The sequence below is a fragment of the Gopherus flavomarginatus genome, chromosome 23, assembly GCF_025201925.1.
Source record: "Gopherus flavomarginatus isolate rGopFla2 chromosome 23, rGopFla2.mat.asm, whole genome shotgun sequence".
In the NCBI taxonomy this organism is placed as follows: domain Eukaryota; kingdom Metazoa; phylum Chordata; order Testudines; family Testudinidae; genus Gopherus; species Gopherus flavomarginatus.
The window spans coordinates 13,874,837-13,896,139 of record NC_066639.1 but is presented as its reverse complement, the minus strand read 5'-3'; the positions used below and the strand labels follow the sequence as shown (position 1 = coordinate 13,896,139).

The following is a 21,303-nucleotide window of genomic DNA, read 5'->3' as shown; positions in this document are numbered from 1 at the left end:
CTAAAATGACAATGGTTGGAACTCTCCATTTCTCCCTGTCTTTGGATTGATGGGCACTAAGAGCTGTAGCTACAGTTGAGGAACCAGGCAATAGGATAGCTGCTCAGCCCTCCATACTAGCAGCTTTCTCACATACAGGTAGATGGGTCTAAATTGGAATTGATGTCATGACTTGATTCCCATAGGGGATCAATCTGTCTAAAGCTCTGTCTAGCCTTCAAACACTGGAAATATTCTTCTGACAACCTAACACTGTCTAGACTGGGGCTCAGGTCACATTAACTACTTCTCTCAGAGGAGTGGATTTTTCACACCCCTGAGACATGTGGCCATGTCAACATAGCTTTTCAGTGTAGACCAGCCTCCAGGTGGCTTTTTGACATGAAAGGAAATGGAGTAATCAGCCTTTTCCTTGATATTGATGGTTGACGATTGCAACTTTCCTACCTGCTGGACACATCCTATGACAGATCTCATGCCTTTCCTTTGCAAATTAGAGAAGTGGGAAAGTCAGTGACCTTTACAGGCTAAGTGGGTAAAATCTGATACAACCAGACTCCTTGAGTAATTTCCTTTTTAATAGAAATTGATTTTAAAGCTAAGCAAAATAAATTTTATTTCAAATACAAAAAATTAAAGTCGATACTGGGCCAATATTCTCTTATACACTCATTCTCACACACATTCTTCCACCCCAACCATGAGAGTGAGGTTTTCTACCAGAACACCTTAAATTACAGGGGGTAAATTAAATCAAATTAACTTTTCAAGATTAGCCATCATTTGCTGTAAGACAACTTTCAGTTTTCCAAAATAATTCAAATTATCACACAATTAGTCTCTTACTCTTTAACCAATAACTTCACCTATATCTTCATTTTCATTGGTAACAAGAGCATATTCAAAGATCACAAATTCTTATCATATCTGTTAGTTTTCTTTTAACGCCCATTGCCAACAACTGAACCTTGGTTCAAATTGTGGTTTGTCCCAACGTAGGTCCCAAACACTTCTGTAAGTTCATATATCTCAGGATCTTCTGCCATGTGTGTTGGTGGAAGGGGTCTCCTATGTGGGAATGTCTGCATCATGAGGAAAGATACTTCTCTTTTCACACTTTTTAATCTTTCGAAGTAGGAAGATGTAAAGAAGTAATATGATGCTCCCTGGTTCCGGATAGGAAGGGCACACTTGAATTACACAAGGGACAGTGGAGTTGATAGAAAGGACAAATGCGTCAACTTCAAAACAGGGGGAATGGCAAAAATGGGCCATTCATCCAGACAAGCTGAGGGATAACGGTGCTGCAAACAGTTAAAACAGCTTTAAAAGTTACTATGTGGGAATCAGGAAAAGTATTAACATAAAAAAGTACGGATAGCCCTAGAGGTTTTTATAACGTTGATCTCCCTTGCAGATTCTCTGATGCCTAACATGGGCTGAGTGCCAAGAGAAGGTTTTCCCACAATCACTGCATTCATAGGGCCTCTCCCCTGTGTGGATTCTCTGATGTTGAAAAAGGTCTGAAGTGCAAGTGAAACTTTTCCCACACTCACTGCATTTATAGGGCCTCTCTCCTGTGTGGACTGTCTGATGCCTAATAAGGTTCGAGCTGCGATTGAAGGTTTTCTGACATTCAGTGCATTCATACGGTCTCACACCGGTGTGGATGTTCTGATGTTCAGAAAGGGCTGATCTGTGAGTGAAGTTTTTCCCACACTCACTGCATTCATAAGGCCTCTCCCCTGTGTGGATTCTCTGATGCCTACTAAAGACGGAGATACGATTGAAGGTTTTCCCACACTCACGGCATTCATAGGGTCTCACACCGGTGTGGATTTTCTGATGCTCAGAAAGGGCTGAACTCCTCGGGAAGCTTTCCCCACACTCACAGCATTTATAGGGCCTCTCACCTGTGTGGATTCTCTGATGTTCAGAAAGGGCTGAGCTGGTAGTGAAGCTTTTCCCACACTCATTGCATTCATAGGGCCTCTCTCCGGTGTGGATTCTCTGATGCTGAAAAAGGTCTGAAGTGCAAGTGAAGCTTTTCCCACACTCACGGCATTCATAAGGTCTCTCTCCTGTGTGGATTCTCTGATGCCTAAGAAGGTGTGAACTGTGATTGAAGGTTTTCCCGCACTCACGGCATTCATAGGGCCGCTCCCCTGTGTGGATTCTCTGATGGGTAATAAGGTGAGAACTGTGATTGAAGGCTTTTCCACACTCATAGCATTTATATGGCCTCTCCCCTGTGTGGATTCTCTGATGAGTAATAAGGTTTGAGATGCGACTGAAGGTTTTCCCACACTCACCGCATTCACAAGGTTTCTTACCTGTGTGGATTCTCTGATGCTTTATAAGGGCTGAGTAGTGACGTAAGTTTTTCCCACTCTCAGTGCATGTATTTTTTCTCTTTCCCCTGAGGATTTCCTGCTGTCTTGTGGTTTCCTTGAGGTCTTTCTGAGTTCCTTCACATGAAATTAATTTACCCACTTTCTCCCCTGGCTGGTTTCCCTGCTCTCTTTCTGGTCTGTGGCGAATCTCACAGGATTTTTCCTGCTCATGACTCCTGGACACATTCCTTTTCAATCTTTGCAATAATGCTCTGTGTTTATCCACTTGCTCGACATTTTCCAGCTGAGAATTCTGCTCCTCTTTATCACCTATCATTGCATCACCTGCTGTGACAGAGACAGAAACCTCAAACAGGGATGGAAAGGGGAAGGCCAAACCAATACAAGTTCTAGAGAGAGGTCAAATAAAAATCAGGAACTGAACACCCCCAAACTCTTCCCCAAAATGTAGCAGTAGAATTTTATGTTTGTATTTTATATAAATTTAGAATGGAGGATAAAGTATAAGAATGTAGCATGTATTAAAGGTATTGGTGTATGATCTGATCATATCCTGCCAAGTCACCCTTTTTGAATGGCAGAAAGGAATGGCCTTATGGGCCAGTGGGTAGAGATACATCAGCCAGAATCTGTGTCTGGACTGATATCAAGGCAGTAACAGACCTTTGAGGGTCACCAACTTGTTGTAGGTTTAGCATTTTAAAATAAGTAAAAGAATGCCATGATTGTTTTCTTTTGCATTGCAATTTGATATTCTTGTTGAAAATATTGTGCGTAAATTAATTCTGTTTTGTGTGTGAGTGAGGAATGTACGTGTTAAGTGATAAGTGTGAAGGTCACCACTGAACCAGATGTACGAGGGAGGAACTGGAGACAGACGTAAGGGCACCAGGAGACTGCAACAAGCCCCTATTGAAATGTCAGAGGAGGGCAGATTGATGACTCTAAAGATGAGAAAGGCACCTATTAATGGGGACTAGACAGCTCTGATCAAAACCAACATGGGTAACTACCTGAGGAACTTGATGAAAGAAAGAGATAAAGGATGAGAAGGAAGGACAATTTAAGAAAACAAGCACTCGTCAACCAACAATTGATTACAGCATGATGGTGCAAAACTCATTGGTCCCAATGAAGGAAAATCACTATATAAACAGGGTGCCTTGCCATGAAACTTTGAGTTTGTCCTGCCAAGACATCCCCAAAGCATCATATCGCGACTGACAGAACCTGGCTCCTCCTATGTGTGATCAACCTAGCTGGCCACAAGATTGATCCATACTCTGGACTGGTAACAATAACATCGACTGGCAGGACAGTGTATGGGTGTGGTGTGATTGACTGCATATGCTAATTGTTGTTTCTTCAATAAATGCGGTGTATTGCCTTTTCCACTGAAAAAGATCCCTTGTGCTTCTTATAAACATAACACAAGTAGGAGAGAGGAGGGGATCAATTTGGTCTTCACATCCCATCCAAATTTGCAGGGGGAAGGGAGGAAGCTACTGCCTGGTATCTGCTAGGATCTACAGGAAGCCATGAGCTATATTTACCCTGAGGATGCGACCCCTGCTACGGACAATAATGAACTGAGAGACTTCCCAAGGGCTTTGTAGGGCATCCCAGATGTTTCCTTCAGGCACTTACAGATTCTGAGTTGATTTAATGTTTCCTCACCTGTGCGAGGAGCTCTCACGATCTCTCTTTCCTCTGAACCCTGGAGGTCTGGGACCCATGGCTCTTCCCTTTGTTCGACCTGGAAGATCACATCAGATTGGGAAACTAGAAACCCTGCTCAGATGAAAGAAAACAAAGGAGTTCAGTTGATTTCATAAGACTTTGTCATAAAAAAACATTCTATTAATTTAACTTCAGTGCTTAGTGTGACCTGGTGGGCCAGCGGTAGTTCTCACTGAAAATGCCAAAGTTAGGGCAGGCTGAAATAGGGAGAGCAGATGCTCCTAAAACTGGTGGTTAACACTGAAGTTAAACTCACCAACCAGTCACAAACTGTGCTTCTGATCCCCCACACTGGTGATCAAGAAGCTGAAAAAAGAAATCTCACAGCCCCCTTCATTGCATTCCAGTTCTCTGATTCCCAATAAGCACTTAGGTCCAGGACAGAGAGAGGTTATTTAAAAACTCTGCTCACATATACAGTGTTCTTCTGACCCCAAAGGGTCAGCCACGATACCTGGTCAGTATAAGTTTGGATCTTACCAAAAATACCAGTTGCCAGCCAATCCTTTAGCATCTAAACTAAAGGTTTATTATAAGAGAAAAGAAAGAAGGGAGTTGTTAAATGGGAAAGCAGTCAGATACATTCAGAAATCTATATATCAGGTTCTTAGCAGTATTGGTGAGTTGCTGGCTTGAACGTCCGTCTGGAACACATCCACAGCTTGTATGGGTCATTCAGTTCTTTGTTTAAGGCTTCAGTTTGTAGAGAAGTTGCTCCAGAGGTAGGAAGAGGGATTGAAGGCAAAATGCAGATGATGCCGCTGCCCTTTACATTCCTTTTGCCATGTGGCTCATACTTGCTGTGTCCCAAACAGAAGCACAGGGCATGGAAAAGCCTTGGATTTCTCAGTACAGAGGCATACCCCTGTATGTCTTGCTGTCTCAACAGCAGGGCGGCTCTAGCTTTTTTGTCGCCCCAAGCACAGCAGTCAGGTAGCCTTCGGTGGCTTGCCTGTGGGAGGTCCGCCGGTCCCACGGCTTTGGCGTACCCACCGGCAAATTGCCACCAAATCCGTGGGACCGGCGGACCTCCTGCAGCCGCACCGCTTAAGGCTGCCTGACTGCCGCCCTCGCAGGAACCAGCAGAGCGCCCCCTGTGGCATGCCACCCCAGGCATGCACTTGGAGCGCTGGTGCCTGGAGCCGCCGCTGCTCAACACATGTATCCCCTTAGTCCCTTCCACGGGTTCATTATATAGCTGATGAACCTGGATGGACATCGAACATGCTAGGCAGTGCTGATACCAATATGTCTGGGGGTGTCACCCAGAAACACTGCACAAGTCTGGAAATACAGATATACCCTACATATCTATAACTCACAATGCAAAGGTGATACAAACATAGGAACAAAATTATCATACCTGGAAAATCATAACATTTTCACTGACATGTGGCATGGCATATCTAGCATGATTCATTGCAATTTTATCATATTGATATTAATAATAAAATAATAATAAGTTTCTCTCAATTCCATACAGTGTCATGCTTAGTAAACCAGTGAATTCCCAGGACCAGTTCCCTGGGTCCTTGAAGATGCCAAACACTGTGCTTATGAGGGATTGAAATACCCACATATCTTCTGGGAAAATACACAGAAAGACACTGTGTCAGTCTGTTCCCATATGTTCATTCTTGTAGAAAATGATGATCAATGTTGTACCTAGTCTGGCTTGTGAGGTATTATTTGAAATTACATAATCTACTGAATATTATTCTTCTGTTAAAATGTGTATCAACACTGTATGTAAACTTATGAGATTTTACTGTATGATATTACTGAAAGTTACAGTTACAGGAACACCCACAGAATTGTTCCTCAGAGGCAGCAAGGCAAACAGCCGGTCAAATGGCCTTTCACTGGCAGGGGGAAGGTGTGAAGAAGACATTTACAGTCATTCACATGGACCTCTTGAAGCTTGTATCTCCAACAGACAGCCTGTCACCGTGACTCAGCTGAGAACAGAAGTTGTTTCTAGTACAAAGGACTGAATTATAAAAAGGGGTGACAAAAATGCTTGAGACTCTGTCTCTTTCCCCTTTCCCTCTGCTCATGACAACTCCTGAAGAATGGAACTTGGGCAGCAGGGATGGGTTAGGAGAATCCTGGCTAAAGGAAAGCCAGCCTCTCCCAGCACATGATGAGAGAAACATTTACTTCTAATCCATTTTATCTTATTAATTTAGACACTAGTTGTGTTTTACCTTGCACTTCTTTTGTAAAGAATTCTGACTTTTATGCCTCATTACCCATAGTCACTTAAAATGTTTTTTTCCGTAGTTAATTTTGTTTTATTGCTTCATCTAACCAGTGTGTTTGGAAGAAAGTGTCTTGGAAACACCATTTGGGATAACAAGGCCAGCATATGTCATTCTCCACTGATGAAATGACAGACTTCATATGAGCTTGCGTTGTTCAGTAGTGTGCTGGACAAGGAAAGATGCACATTTCTGGGGGAAAGTCTGGGAGCAGAGAATTTTCTGGGGTTCTCCAGTGGTGTACTGTAATTTGTGAGTCATTGACTAGCAGCACTCAAAACTGTATAGCTGGGAGCGAGTTACATGCTGGAGACTGTGTGCTAACTGCCCAGGAGTGACCGTTCTCACAGTAAAACAGTGGAAAAGGCACCCCAGCTTGGAGAACTGAGGGGACACAGCTGTTCAACAGTCCAGATTGTACTGTGGGTAATGTCACAGACATTCATTATGACAGAGCCTCTTACATGTCCCAGACATTGAAGACTCCAGACAGAGAGGAAGTGTCCCTGGCTCTGCTTCTTGCTGACAGAGAGGTCCAGAGACAGTGCGAGAGTCCTGGGGAAGCTGGGAACAGGAAGCATGGGCTGGCGGGATTCAGGGGAGAAAGGGAACAGGAAGGGCAGGGATATTACTGAATGCAGGATCTCAGCAGTACTAGATGTCAGGATAGCACATAGTGCAGCCCATTGGAAAACATAATCACAACTATCCATACAAAATGATGGCATCTAAATTAGCTGTTTTCACTGAAGAGGGCAATCTTGGAGTCATTTTGGATAGTTCTCAGAAAACATCCACTCAAGGTGCAGCGGCAGGCAAAAAGGGAACACAATGTTGAAAATCATTAAGAAAGGAATAGATAATATAATATTGCCTCTATACAAATCCATAAAATATCATATTATCTCTATATAAATCCATGGTACGCCCACATCTCAAATACTGCATGCAGATGTGGTCGCCCCATCTCAAAAAAGATGTATTGGAATTGGTGAAAGTTGAGAAAAGGGCAAAAAAAAAAAAAGATTAGGGGTATGGAACAGCTTCTCTATGAGGTTAGGGCAGGCTGAAAAAGGGAGAACAGATGCTCCTAAAACTGTGCTTTTGATCCCCCTCACTGGTGATCAAGAAGCTGAAAAAATAAATCACATGCCCCCTTTACTGCATTCCAGTTCTCTGACTCCCAGTCAGCATCTAGGTCCAGGACAGTGAGAGGTTATTTAAAAATTCTGCTCACATAAACAGTGTTCTGACCCCAAAGGGTCAGCCACATTACCAGGTCAGTATAGGTTTGGCCATGCTGCTAGCCAATCCATTAGCATCTAAACTAAAGGTTTATTATAAAAGAAAAGAGAGAAGGGAGTTGTTAAATGGGAAAGCAGTCAGATACATTCCGAAATCTATATATCAGGTTCTTAGCAGTATTGGTGAGTTGTTGGCTTGGAAGTCCATCTGGACCACATCCACAGTTTGTATGGGTCGTTCAGTCCTTTAGTCAAGGCTTCAGTTTGTAGAGAAGTTGCTCCGGGGGTAGGAAGAGGGATTGAAGACAAAATGGAGATGATGCAGGTGCCCTTTATATTCCTTTTGCCATGTAGCTTGTACTTCCTGTGTCCCAAACACAAGATCCACAGCACATAGCATGGAAAAGCCTTGGAGGTCTCATTTCACAGGCATATCCCTGCATGTCTTGCTGACTCAATAGGTGTATCCCCTTGGTCCTTTCCATGGGTTCACTGTACAGCTGATGAACCTGGATGGGCCATTAAACAGGCTAGGCAGTGCTGATGCCAATATGTCTGGGGGTGGCACCCAGAAACACTGTATAAGTCTGGAAATACAGATATACCTTACATATCTGTAACTCACAATACAAAGGTGATACAAACACAGAAACAAAATTATCATACCCAGAAAATTATAACATTTTCACTGACACCTTTCATGCCATATCTAGCATGATTCATTGCAATTTTTTCATATTGGTATTAATAATAAAATAATAATAATATAAAGTGTCTCACAATTCCATACAGTGTCACACTTAGTAAACCAGTGAATTCTCAGGGCCAGCTCCCCAGGTCACTGAAGATGCCAAACACTCTCATTATGAGGGACTGAAATACCCACATCTGCTGGGAACACACAGACAGACACTGTGTCAGTCTATACCCCTGTATTCACTCTTCTAGAAAATTATGACCAATTTTGTACATGGTATAGCTTGTGAGGTATCATTTGAAAACACAATCTACTGAATATTACCCTCCTGTTAAAATGTGCAGCAACACTGTATGTAAAGTTATGGAATTTTACTGTATGATATTACTGAAAAAGTTACAATTCTGGGGAACACCCGCAGACCAGGTCCTCAGAGACATCAAGGCAAACAGCTGGTCAAACAGCCATTCTCCGGCAGGGGGTGGGTGTGAAGAAGACATCTACATTCCATCACAGGGACTACTTGAAGCTCATATCTTCAACAGACAGCCTGTCACTATGACTCAACTGAGAACTGAAGAGGTTTCTAGTACAAAGGACTGAATTATAAAAAGAGGTGAGGAAAATGCTTTAGACTCTCTGCCCTTTCCCTATGCTCACAACAATCCCTGAAGAAGCTTGGGGAACTGAGGGAAAACAGCTGTTTAACCACAGTACAATCTGGACTGTTAATGTCACAGACACTCAATTTCAATGAGTCTCCTAAAACACAGAGACGATAAATCCATGTCTCAGAAATCAAAGACTCCAGACAGAAGGCAAGTCTCCCTGGCACTGCTTCTTGCTGACAGAGAGGTCCAGAGACAATGAGAGAGACCTGGGGAAGCTGGGCACTGTAAGCGTAAGTTGGTGAGGTTCAGTGGAGAAAGGGACCAGGAAGGGCAGGGATATCACTGAATGCAGGATCTCCGCAGTGCCAGATGTCAGGATTGCACATATTGCAGTACCTTGAAAAACTTAATCCCAACTATACATATCAAACGATGGGGTCTAAATTATCTGTTTCTATTCAGGAGCAGGATCTTCGAGTCATTGTGGATAGTTCTCTGAAGACATCCGCTCAAGGTGCAGAGGCAGTCAAAAAAAACCCCAGAACGCTGGGAATAATTAAGAAAGAGATAGATAATAAGACAGAAAATATCATATTGCCTTTATATGAATCTGTGGTGCAAGCACATCTTGGAATACTGCCTGCAGATGTGCTTACCCCATGTCATAAAAGGTATATTGGAATTGGAAGAGATTCAGAAAAGGGAAAAAAAATCATTAGGGGTATGGAAATCCCTGGGTGCGGAGAACATTGGGAAATTGGAAGCTATAATTCAGAAGCAAGAGACTCTAATTATTCTGGAAAAGCAGAGTGTGGAAAATAAGAATCAGGTCATGTGACTTCAGGAATGAGGGACACAAAAATCCAAGGAGCCTGCAGAGAAGAGAGATTGTGGCTATTACACATGGTGATAGGGGAGCAAGACTCTCAATGTGTCAGGAAGTGTCACTACCAACCTAGGCCATTTTCACATGCTGGGTTGCAACCCAGCTCAGGGAGGAGTTGTCTCATCTGTAATCCTGGGTGAGATTCTAGGTTTTGCTGCTGGAGCTCCCCTGTCTGGATACTCCCAGGAAGCATTCAAGGACGCACTGAGTCTCTGTGTGATAAGTAACCCTGGACGGCAACTCTGACTCCAGCAGCCTGCTTATTACACCCCAAGCACATTCTAGTCTGGGTGGAGTAGACTCTGTTTGAGAGAAGGTCTGGGGTGGGAAGCTTCTGTTGATTATGCTGGACGTAAGCCCCAGTTTTACTTGAGCAAACAGGAGATATTTGACATTGTGTGATATTGCTCCTGTGCTCTGTTCCCAAAGTGTTCTGCAGCAGGAGAGGGTCTCTGTTAGTGTGTGTGTGTCACTGGCATATTGGGGTGATGCTGAAACAGGACAGAACAGAGATAGCATTGTGGAGCTGGTGTGAAGGGGGGAGGGATAGCTCAGTGGTTTGAGCACAGACCTGCTAAAGCCAGGGTTGTGAGCTCAATCCTTGAGGGGGCCATTTAGGGATCTGGGGCAAAAATCTGTCTGCTTTGAGCAGGGGTTTGGACTAGATGACCTGCTGAGGTCCCTTTCAACCCTGATATTCTATGAACCTTATCTCTTCATTTCCCCTTCCAAGAACCAAGGGGACAGGGATCCTTACCCAGCAAGGTCACATTCTCATAGTTCTCCTGCATGACGTCTCTGTAGAGCTCTCTGAGTTGGGTCCAGAAGAGCCCCCTTTTCCCTGGTGAAATACACAACCACCTTCTCGAAGGTCACCGGCCCCTGAAAGAGCAAGAGTCCAACACTCAGTACCTGATGCCCCACTCACAGCCCCATTATTTGTAGGGGAGAGGAGCCAATCATATGAAAGCTCTAGGTGGCTCACAGTCAACAGAGTCCCACCATCCCCACCCCAGAGTATCCAGGAAACAACAGGATGAGAAGACAAAGAGAGAGCCCATTGTCTCTCCCAGCAGATCCATCACACACCTACTAGCCACCGACCGATACAGGAGATGGAACCCCTAGCAGGGTCCAGGGAGAGCTGCCTGGTAGGAAGCCCAATACCCTCCTCATTGTGAGGAGCGGGATATGAAGGGAGGGGAATCTCCCCTAAACCTGACTGATGGGTGCCCTCTTTCATATCTCACACCAGCTGCTAGTTAGTTGGGTCAGGCTCCAGCAGTGGGAGTCTGGTCAGTTTTTCTAGCTCCGTGTAGGTGATTGTTTTCTGTTCAACAACTTAGAGCATTTCCACCTCCGAACCTCATGGGTCTTGTCCTAGAATCTAGGCTGCTTATTAAACAATTCCCAGCAGGTTTGCCACAACCTGTCTTCCTCCCTTTCTCCACCCTGTGCATTTCCTGCCCCGCTCCAACCTCCAAACCAGACTGTGCAAACCTTCTCATCTCCGGTGTATTTGCTGTCCTTCCCCTACTGCAGAAACCCACCAGCAACCTTCCAATAATCCCTACATGAACTGGCTCCACTGCAGCCATTTCTCTCCCCTGTCCCATGGAAGGATGAGATGAGCTGGAGTGAAACGTGGGCATCATTCTGCCGCCTGTCTGGGTGAGGACAAGAGTTCTGGAGGTTTCAGAACAGGCTTTAGTTAATTTCACATCATGCTTCCCCGAGGCCCTAGAGTAACCAGACAGCAAGTGTGAAAAATCAGGACAGAGAATGGGGGGTAATAGGAGCCTATATAAGAAAAAACTGCAAATATCAGGACTGTTCCTATAAAATTGGGACATCTGGTCACCCTACTTTCCCTGCAGACAGACATCCTAGATTCTGCCATGCTGAGAAAATGCTCAATCTCTTTATTACAGTGCAGACCTGGCCCCTCCTGCCAGGCTAAGCCCACAGACACGTTTTTAACTTCCCTTCTGCCTCCCCACATTGTGTAACTAAGTCTCTGAACACAAGGCTGGAAACAAGCAGAACCAAAGGAGTCACTTTTGACTACTCCCTCCAACACTGACCCCACATGGCAGCCACACCCCAGCACGAGGGATATGGAGTCAGGAACTGGGTTTTCCTCCCTCTGATCCTCATCTTGTCCACAGGGAAGTGATTCTACACAGGGTGCAGTAATACATCTGTCTGAGCAGATTAGAGATCTGGAAATCTCTCTCCAAACTCTTCTCTCCCACGGCTCCTTTAAGTCTCTCTTTCTCCTTTTCCCGGTCCCCTCTCCCTGCCCACCTGGTAGGAAAGTCCCATTCCTGAGTTGTTTGCTCCCCATGGCTGGATTTGCTCCTGCAATTGCTAATGGGAGGAGAAATGGGGGGGGGGGGAGGGGCTGTTTGTGTAGAGTCATGTCAGACCCCAGCATTTTCCCTTGGTTTCTTTTAGTTACCTGGAGTCTCTGGCTCAGAATTTAGTATTAACAGGGCCTATGGGGCTAGTACTAGCTGGAGAAAGTCATCCCCTGGGCTGGGCAGAGAAGCAGCTTTAATTAAGGTCACATCCCAGCACAGAACCCCACTGGGGGAGCAGCAGCTGCTAAGCCTGGTCTCCCAGATCACAATGGAGGCTGCAGTGTCTGACCCAGGAAGCTGAACCCCAATATCCTGAGCAGAGAGGGACAGAGCATTTGAGCAGCTTCCCTCCTTTAGCTCTCTGGGGAGAGCAGCTAATGAGAGCCCCTCCTCACAGAGAGAATTGCTAATATCATTTGCACCATTGTTCATCTGGAGTCACTCCTTGTCTTTCCATACAGTGATTCTGGTCTCAATGAAACCAGATTTCAGAAAGAATTAGCCCAGAATGCTGTGGAAGAGACCATTGTATGGCAGTGCTAACACCCTGTGACGTTATTGATATAATCTGGGCCCACATAGAACATGGTTGCAACCAAGGTCCTGTAGTGGCACCAAATCTTATCTAAAAGGGGTCATATAAGGTGTCTAAGACCAGGTTATGGGTTGCTGGTTATGATTATGCTGTCTGTATGCATGTGTCATTTTTTAGTTGAAGTTATGAATATTGGCTCTATCCTGTCTGTATTTCAAACTTGCGCTATGCTTCGAGAGACATCCCAGACAAGTTGGTGTTAGCTCTGCCTAGCCTGCTTGATGGCCCATTAAGGACCATCAGCTATACAACTGACCCATTGAGAGAAGGCAGATACGCCTTGTAACTCAGCAAAGTATGCAGGGACTTGCCCATGTGACTCCAGATTCCATTCTGCTGTAATTTTCCACAGTAAGGACAAAGAGGTTCTTACATCTGGAAGAGAGACAATAAAAGGCTGATGCCTCATCTCCATCTGGTCTTCAGTCCTGCTTCTTACCTCTGGAGGGACTTTGCTACAAACTGAAGCTCTGAACAAAGGACTGAATGATACTCCAGAGATGTGATTTGAACCTGCAGTTTATTCCAACACTGCTACAAGCCTGAACTAAGAACTTTGCCATCACTGCATGTAATTGATTCCATTTAACCAATTCTAGCTCTCCTCTATGTCTTTTTCCTTCTACGAATAAACCTTTAGATTTTAGATTCTAAAGGATTGGTAACAGTGTGATTTGTGGGTAAGATCTAATGTGTATATTGACCTGAGTCTGGTGCTTGATTCTTTGGGATCGAGAGAACCGTTTTCTTTTATTGGGGTATTGGTTTTCATAACCATTCATCCCCAGGACGAGTGGCACTGGTGGTGATACTGGGAGACTGGAGTGTCTAAGGGAATTGGTTGTGTGACTTGTGGTTAGCCAATTGGGTGAGACTGAAGTCCTCTTTGTCTGTCTGGTTTGGTTTGCCTTAGAGGTGGAAAAACCTCAGCCTTGGGCTGTGACTGCCCCGTTTTAAGCCATTTGTCCTGAATTGGCACTCTCAGTTGGGTCCTGCCAGAAGCCCATCGTCACACCCCTGTCCCACCTCCCTCAGCCCCCAGATCTAGGACAAGGACTTGGGGCACAAATTTTCTCAGTGGAACCAAAAGGTCCTTCAGTTTTCAAGAGAGGAGAAAAGCAAAATCTGTGTTTGGTAAGAGAATAGAAAGTTATCATGGTGACTGGGCCTGGCCGGGGAATGTCGGGTAGTGCTTGGAGTCAGGATTCTGTCACAAGCTGATCAGGAAAAAGGAGCGTGATTAGTAGCAGCTCTCACAGCCCACACCCAGGATCCCTCAGACACCCCCCAGTATCACCCAGCCAGGGTCCCACTAGATATTCCCTGGGACCAAGCCCCCAGAGTCCCTGCCAGGGACCCCAGATGGTCCTCAGAGCCCCACCAGCCAGGGAACCCCCACCAGATCCCAAAGGGTTCCCTCCATCAAGAGCCCCCTAGGGACCCCCCCACTGGGAACTCAGTCCCTCGCTGCCTGCCTTTCAGCAGGATCTGCCCTGCTGTTTGCCTGAGACCCCCTAATGCTTTACAGCGGGACCCCTCACCCTGTCTGCTTGGCATCTTTGACCTAGTGCCAGGGATTTCCACTCCCCCCCCCCCAACTCTGTGCACTGGGGATGGCAACAATCCCAGGAACCAGCAAGGGAAGCCCAGACAGAGCCCCCGGCACCCTCTAACCCCACCCCCAAGAGATGCCCACCCCCACTGTTCTGCATTCAAGAGGCCCCCAGGGATACTCACCTCCAGGACCCATAGCCTTAGTGCTGGGCACATCAGAACCACCCTTGAAGCCTCAAACCTCCACAACTCACCAACCTGACTAGGGTACCCCCTGCCCAGCCACCCAAACACCTCCTATTACCACAGTGCCCCTTCAGCTCCAGCTGCAATCTCCCCAAACAGACATGCATGTCCCCCAGCTACAGTGTTACCTCATAGTGCCTGATAAATGAATATACAGTTATCACCACTCCTGCTGGCCAGTTGCACAGGCAGAGGAAGCCCTTGGGGATGCTTTTTGAACAGGAGAATGGAAGGCCTGGAGGTCCAAAATAGGTAAGAAATTTCCATGCCCTGTTACTAGCAAATAATGGCCACCATGGATCCACTCCAGAGGTGGCTACAGCTTAGCACTGCGGGAAGCAACCCCTCACAGAGACCATTTGTCATGAGGTTTGGGAAACTTCTGGACCCACGCTGCACTCAGAGTGACCTCCTCATCCTGTGCCAGCTGGAGAAAAGAAAAGGCTCCAGCCAACTCTTTTACCAGCTGGGAACCACTGATCCCCGGGACAGGGGCAGGCCTCTGGCTTTGATGTGTATTAAATATGGGCTGGTCTCTTTCATCAACAAACCTTTTAACAGAGCTAAAGGAGGGAACAAATGATTCTCAAAAGAGAGGGGAAAGATAATCACTGGACAACCTTCAGGATGGAGAACGACTCAGGGCAACAGGTTCCCTCCAAGGAAGGAGAAGTTGCTGGGATTTAGAAATATGGGGAACAGTCCAAAACCCGACAGAATTTTTAAAGTGACATTTTATAATGACATAGAAAGAGGCAAAACCTGAGTTTCGAGATCAATGTTCAGAAGTGAAAGAGAAATGATGCAAATTGGCGGGATTTTGGATCCATTTTTGCAAATAATAGCGAGGAAAGTGAAAAATCACAGGGATTTTATATCAGTTGTTGATATGAGATAAAATCTGTGTGTCTTTAACATCAATATTTGATAAATGAATAGAGAGGAAATGGGCAACATTTGCAAACATTTTATATCCATGTTCAAAAATCTGAGAAAAGGTGGGGGCAGTACTACTCAAAAGGATCTGGGGGTTACAGTGGATCACAAATTGAATCTGAGCCAGCCATGTGACTCGGTTGTGACGAAGGCTAGTTCAGTACTGGAACAGGTTACCAAGGGAGGCTGTGGATTCATCATCATTGGATGTTTTTAAGGACAGGTTGGACAAACACCTCAGTGTTGGGGGGCTGGACTAGATGATCTCTCATGGTTCAGTCCAGCTCTACAGTTCTCTGATTGTATTCTGGGAAATGTTTGGTCATTTTATTACACCTCTGACCCGGCCCACCTCACTAGCACTAAGCCAAGACATTTTGAAACTCTCCCAGTAACAAAGTCTGGGAACCAAACATGAGACAAGAGCAGAACAAAAGGAGTGACTTGGGGGATTTCCCCTGACATTGTCCCCAGGGCACCACACTCCCACATCCGGGGGCACAGGGAGAGTCAGGAATTGGCTTTTCCTCTCCCTGCACCTCACCTTGTTCACTGGAAAGGGAATCTGCCCAGGGATGCTGCAGTAAGAGTGTGGGGGCAGGTTAGCGATCTGGGAATCTCTCCTCCCAAATTATTTCTCCAGCTGCCCCATCAATCTCTCTCTCCCTGTGTTTCTGATTTCCTAGACCTCCCCCTCTGGCAGACAGCCAGCCTTCCTGGGTGTTCACTCTCCTACGGTTGGATCAGCTTCTGCAATTGCTAAGGGGAGGAGAGATATGGGGTGATGAGGGGCTATTTGTGCAGTCACTTTCATGCCCATCCCCAGCAAGTTCCCTGAGGTTTCTATCAATCACATGTAGTATCTGACTCAGATGTTGGTGTGGGCAGAGCCTAGGGCTGGCCCATGGAACTAATTACAGCTGGAGAAAGTCCTCACCTTGCCTGGGCACAGAGGAAGCTTCGCTCCAAGTCACTCCCAAGCCCAGACCCCACGGGGGGAGCAGCAGCTGCTCAGTCTGGGCTCCCAGATCACAATTCAGGCAGCAGCGTCTGACCCAGGAAGCTCAACCCCAATATCTTGAGAAGAGAAAGAGACACAGTCAGACAGAGACTGAGAGTTTCCTCTCCATTTAGCAACAACTGAAACTCTCTCCCCAGAGGGACATATCCTGATTTTGTTTGCCCCCATGTTAATCTGGAGTCACTTCATGTTCTTCCTTGAAGTGTCTCTTGATTAAGAAGGGGGAGAAGGATTCACAGCAACAGTTTCCCCTCCAAAACCTGAAGTTCCTCCAGTTTTGAAAACGGGGACCGAAGCAAAGCCTGTTGTGATTTCATATCAGTAACTGATAAATGGATAGAAAGTTATCAGCAGCCCCTGCCAGCCATTCACACAGGTTGGGGGAGCCCTGGATGATGCTTCTTTAACAGGAGAATGGATGGCATGGAGGAGACAAATTTTTTAAGAAATTTTCATGCCTGGTGACTGGCAGATAATGGCCAATAGGGACCCACTCCGGACACGACTATATCTCAGCACTAGACGAAGCAACCCCTCATGGAGACCATTTGTCACGGGGGTTTGGGATACTGCTGGTGAACATTGTGAGGGGCAAGTGAGGGGCTAATACAGTAGCAGGGAAATTCTCAGCCACTCTGGGTACAGCCTGGGCAGCAGGGAGCCAGGCACAGACTGAGCCCTCATCCTGTCCCCCTGAGGAAAGGAAAAGGGTCCAGGCAACTGTCCTGTGAGCAGCTGGGAGACACCTTTCCCCCAAACAGGGGGAGGTCTCTGGCTTTGATGTGTATTAAATATGGGGCAATTCACTTTCATCAGCAAACATTTTAATGAAGATGAAAGGGGGAAAGAAAGGAGTCTCAAATGAGAGGAGAAAGTTGACCATTTAACTCCCTGCAACTGCCAGGATGGAGAATGACTAAGGCAAAAAATTCCCTCCAAAAAAGGAGAACTTGCTGCTACTAAACATGGGAACATCTTCAAACACAAGATGCTTTTTAAGACATTTGATAATTACATGGGAAAAGACAAAATCTGACAGCAGAAATCTATGTTAAGTCATTAAAGAGAAAAGGGGGGAAATCTGGGGAATTTTTCGTCAATTTTCACAAACTAGAAAGGAAAGTAGGAAAATGTGAGGGATTTTATATCGATAGTCAATAGTAGGTAAAGAGGTAAAATGAGAGTGAATTTCATATTGTTATTTGACAAATTGAGAGAAAATGGGAAACATCTGCAAAACTTTTCTAAATATATTCAAAAAAGTGAGAAAAGGTCAAAATCTGAGGATATGTTATGTTAATATTTTATTATTAGTGAGAGATGGAAAAAATCTCAGGGAATAATAAATTAGAAATAGATAACTAGAGAGAAAGGAGGGTAAAATTTTAGGATATTCTCCTGAAGAAGAGATCTGTGTGTAGCTCAGAGATTTGTTTCTCTCATCACCTGAAGTGAGTCGAATAAAAGTTATTACCTCACTCACCTCGTCTTTATAAATGCAAAGCAATGCACTTTGGAGAGAAAAACTGCAGCTACTTATACACTGAGAGGTAAATTAACTATCAAATATAGCCCATAGATCTAGCTTTAGCATTTATTTTATGCAGTAGTAATGGAAGGAACCTACAGGCCTGTATCCTGCATGATATTGGCTTGAATAGTTAAGGCCTATGAACTCTGACACAGATAAATGACCTAACAGTCACCCCTAACTAAGGTTTGGAGAACAGGAAACAGAGTGTCTAAGGGGGAATTTTGTCCATAAAGACACCAGACAACCAGAAGAACAAGAGCTAACACCAGCATTTTGATAGAACATCTGCAGATGTCTGACCACAGGAGTGCCATGGCAACGAATTGACACATTTGACCCCAAGATCATGAGATCATTAATACACTAACTTATAGGAGGACACCCCAACATTAATAGGGAGAGGAAATACAAATAAGGAAGAGGGGAGAAACCCCTACTGAACATGCAGTACACCTGCGGCATCAGCAGAACATATTATCGGCTACACAAAAGAGAGATTTGCATGTTGCTGCAGATAGATCAATGGAAAGCTCCACTCAGTGCACAGCTTCCAGCAAAAAAGAACGTGTTCAGATTCATAAGGAATGGGATGGAGAATAACACCAAATGTTTGTATATAAATCGAGGGGACAGCCTCTAATATCCTGGGACCACCATGGCTACTACAGCACTGCACACAGGATATTTTAGATCTATCTTTCAGAATTGGGGAAGAAAGTCTAAAAAGAAACATTTGATAATGAGAGAAAACCACCCAGATCTGAAGATCTGTCCAGTAGTTGGACAGTTTGACGGGATTGTATATGGAAGTTCCATAAACAGACAGTAATAATTCCCCCTCCCCGCTTCACATAGGCAGCAGGGAGCCCTTTGAGGAGGTGTTTTAAGAGGGTATGTGAGGGGAGTATGGAGCAGGAAAACTCCCTGGCAATGGGAAGGAGGCAGCAGCAGGAGCGGACGGGTGACTGGCAACTGGGGGGAGCTGCACTGGGCAGTTGGGGGCAGCAGTAGCCAGGATTGTGTAACCTTTGGCTGTACAGTCTTCAGTGGAGACTTTTTCCTCCTGTCCCCTTCCTTGCCTTGTTGCTGGCAGAGAATGGCCACCGCATCCCACCCCAGAGGCAGCTCTGTCTCGGGGCTCTGCAAGCTACATCCATTAAGCCCCTTCTCATTTGGGGAAAGATTCAGGACAATTTCCCAAAGAAAGAAGAAAAAATTGCCGCAGGTCAAACAGGTGTGAAAATATCCCAAACCTGCTACTGTTAAATGAACACTGGAGAATTAGAGAGAAAATGGGACAAAATCTGAAAAGGAGAAAGTGTCAATCACTGCTCCATCAACAGGACTTTTCATGGAGCCGATGCGGCTTTTACACCTGAGGCCTGGTCCACACTACACAGTTAAATAGATTTAAACAGCGTTAAATCGATTTAACTCTGTACCCGTCCACACTACAAGGCACTTTAAATAGATTTTAAGGGCTCTTAAAATCGATTTCTGTACTCCTCCCCAATGAGAGGAGTAACCCTAAAATCGATATTACTATATCGATTTAGGGTTAGTGTGGACGGAAATCGAAGTTATTGGTCTCAGTCCTTTAATGTAGCTATCCAGCTACCTTTAATGTGCACCGCTCCGGAAATCGATGGTAGCCTAGGACCATGGACGCACACCACCGAATTAATGTGCCCTAGTGTGGACGCATAAAATCGATTTTATAATATCGGTTTTATAAAACCGGTTTTAGTAATTTCGATTTTATGCTGTAGTGTAGACGTAGCCTGAGAGGAGACTTCATGGGACCATGGTAGGAAGTGGAGACCCAGTGACTGGAGGCTGATGGAGGGGAGCAAAGCCGAAGCAGCCACCCGGGGTGAAAGGTTGGAGGCTGGGAGGGCAGGTGGGCCTGGGTTCCCCACATCAGTGGTTCTCAATCGGGGGGACACGTACACCTGGGGGGGGCCAGGGGGTCCATCAACTATTCCAGATGTGGCCCTAGTTTTACCACAGGCCACAGAAAAAGCACCAGCCAGGTCAGTACACAACGAACCCCCAGCTAGTGACTGGCACACAGGAGGCTCGGGCAGGGACCGGGGCACCGTGGGGGGAGGGGGCTCGGCGTGCCGGGCATGGGCAGGGACCGGGGCACCGTGGGGGGTGAGAGGGGGCTCGGCGAGCCGGGCGCGGGCAGGGACCGGGGCACCGTGGGGGGTGAGAGGGGGCTCGGCGAGCCGGGCGCGGGCAGGGACCGGGGCACCGTGGGGGGTGAGAGGGGGCTCGGCGCGCCAGGGACCGGGGCACGGGGGTGGGGGAGGAGTGGGCGCGCCAGGGACCGGGGCGCGGGGGGCGGGGGGGGTGGGCGCGCCAGGGACCGGGGCACCGTGGGGGGCGGGGGGGGTGGGCGCGCCAGGGACCGGGGCACCGTGGGGGGCGGGGGGGGTGGGCGCGCCAGGGACCGGGGCACCGTGGGGGGCGGGGGGGGTGGGCGCGCCAGGGACCGGGGCACCGTGGGGGGCGGGGGGGGGGTGGGCGCGCCAGGGACCGGGGCACCGTGGGGGGCGGGGGGGGTGGGCGCGCCAGGGACCGGGGCGCGGGGGTGGGGGAGGGGTGGGCGCGCCAGGGACCGGGGCGCAGGGGGCGGGGGGGCTCGGCGCGCCAGGGACCGGGGCGCGGGGGGGGTGGGCGCGCCAGGGACCGGGGCACGGAGGGGGGGGGGGGGGTGGGCGCGCCAGGGATCGGGGCACCGTGGGGGGCGGGGGGGCTCGGCGCGCCAGGGACCGGGGCGCGGGGGTGGGGGAGGGGTGGGCGCGCCAGGGACCGGGGCGCGGGGGGCGGGGGGGCTCGGCGCGCCAGGGACCGGGGCGCGGGGGTGGGGGAGGGGTGGGCGCGCCAGGGACCGGGGCACCGTGGGGGGCGGGGGGGCTCGGCGCGCCAGGGACCGGGGCGCGGGGGGCGGGGGGGCTCGGCGCGCCAGGGACCGGGGCGCGGGGTGGGAGGGGTCGGCGCGGGGAGGGACACGGGGGGGGCTCTGGGCCGGGCGCGGGCCGGGACCGGCACTAGGGGCTCCGGGCGCGCGCCGCTCACCCCCCGGGGTTCAGGGTCTCGGGCTCCGGTGCGACGGGGACACTCACCAGCCGGGCCAGAGAGCGCGGAGCTCAGGCTCCCCCCGCAGCGCAGCGGCCCGGCCCCGAGAAGCCGGAAGGCTCCGGGAGCTCCAGTCGGGGCCGCCGCTCCTGGGGCGGGCGGGGATGTGAGAGGCGC

At 47.7% G+C, this 21,303-nt stretch overlaps 4 protein-coding genes across 9 annotated transcripts in view; 2 read left to right on the top strand and 2 right to left on the bottom strand.

Moving 5' to 3' along the window:
- Nucleotides 1-21,303, top strand: part of LOC127039371 (zinc finger protein 883-like) — a 341,025-nt gene that overhangs the window by 164,959 nt on the left and 154,763 nt on the right. The gene's annotated exons all lie outside the window — the stretch shown is intronic.
- LOC127039349 (zinc finger protein 154-like) overlaps nt 1-21,303 on the bottom strand; it is a 197,641-nt gene that overhangs the window by 117,766 nt on the left and 58,572 nt on the right. The window lies entirely within an intron of this gene.
- Nucleotides 1-21,303, top strand: part of LOC127039346 (zinc finger protein 883-like) — a 205,128-nt gene that overhangs the window by 164,959 nt on the left and 18,866 nt on the right. The gene's annotated exons all lie outside the window — the stretch shown is intronic.
- Nucleotides 561-21,252, bottom strand: LOC127039387 (zinc finger protein 501-like). Of its 3 annotated transcripts, XM_050933053.1 has the most exons (5): nt 21,174-21,252; nt 16,425-16,564; nt 10,551-10,675; nt 4,032-4,145; nt 561-2,681 (listed from the first exon to the last, which is right to left on the bottom strand). In XM_050933053.1, the coding sequence occupies exons 3-5, from the start codon at nt 10,582-10,584 to the stop codon at nt 1,384-1,386; spliced, it is 1,446 nt and encodes a 481-aa protein (XP_050789010.1). In that variant the 5' UTR covers nt 10,585-10,675; nt 16,425-16,564; nt 21,174-21,252; the 3' UTR covers nt 561-1,383. The 3 variants fall into 3 exon arrangements, with proteins under 3 accessions (XP_050789010.1, XP_050789011.1, XP_050789009.1); XM_050933054.1 differs by lacking the exons at nt 10,551-10,675; nt 21,174-21,252 and having other exon boundaries at nt 16,425-16,540; XM_050933052.1 differs by lacking the exons at nt 10,551-10,675; nt 16,425-16,564; nt 21,174-21,252 and adding an exon at nt 8,697-8,811 and having other exon boundaries at nt 561-2,678.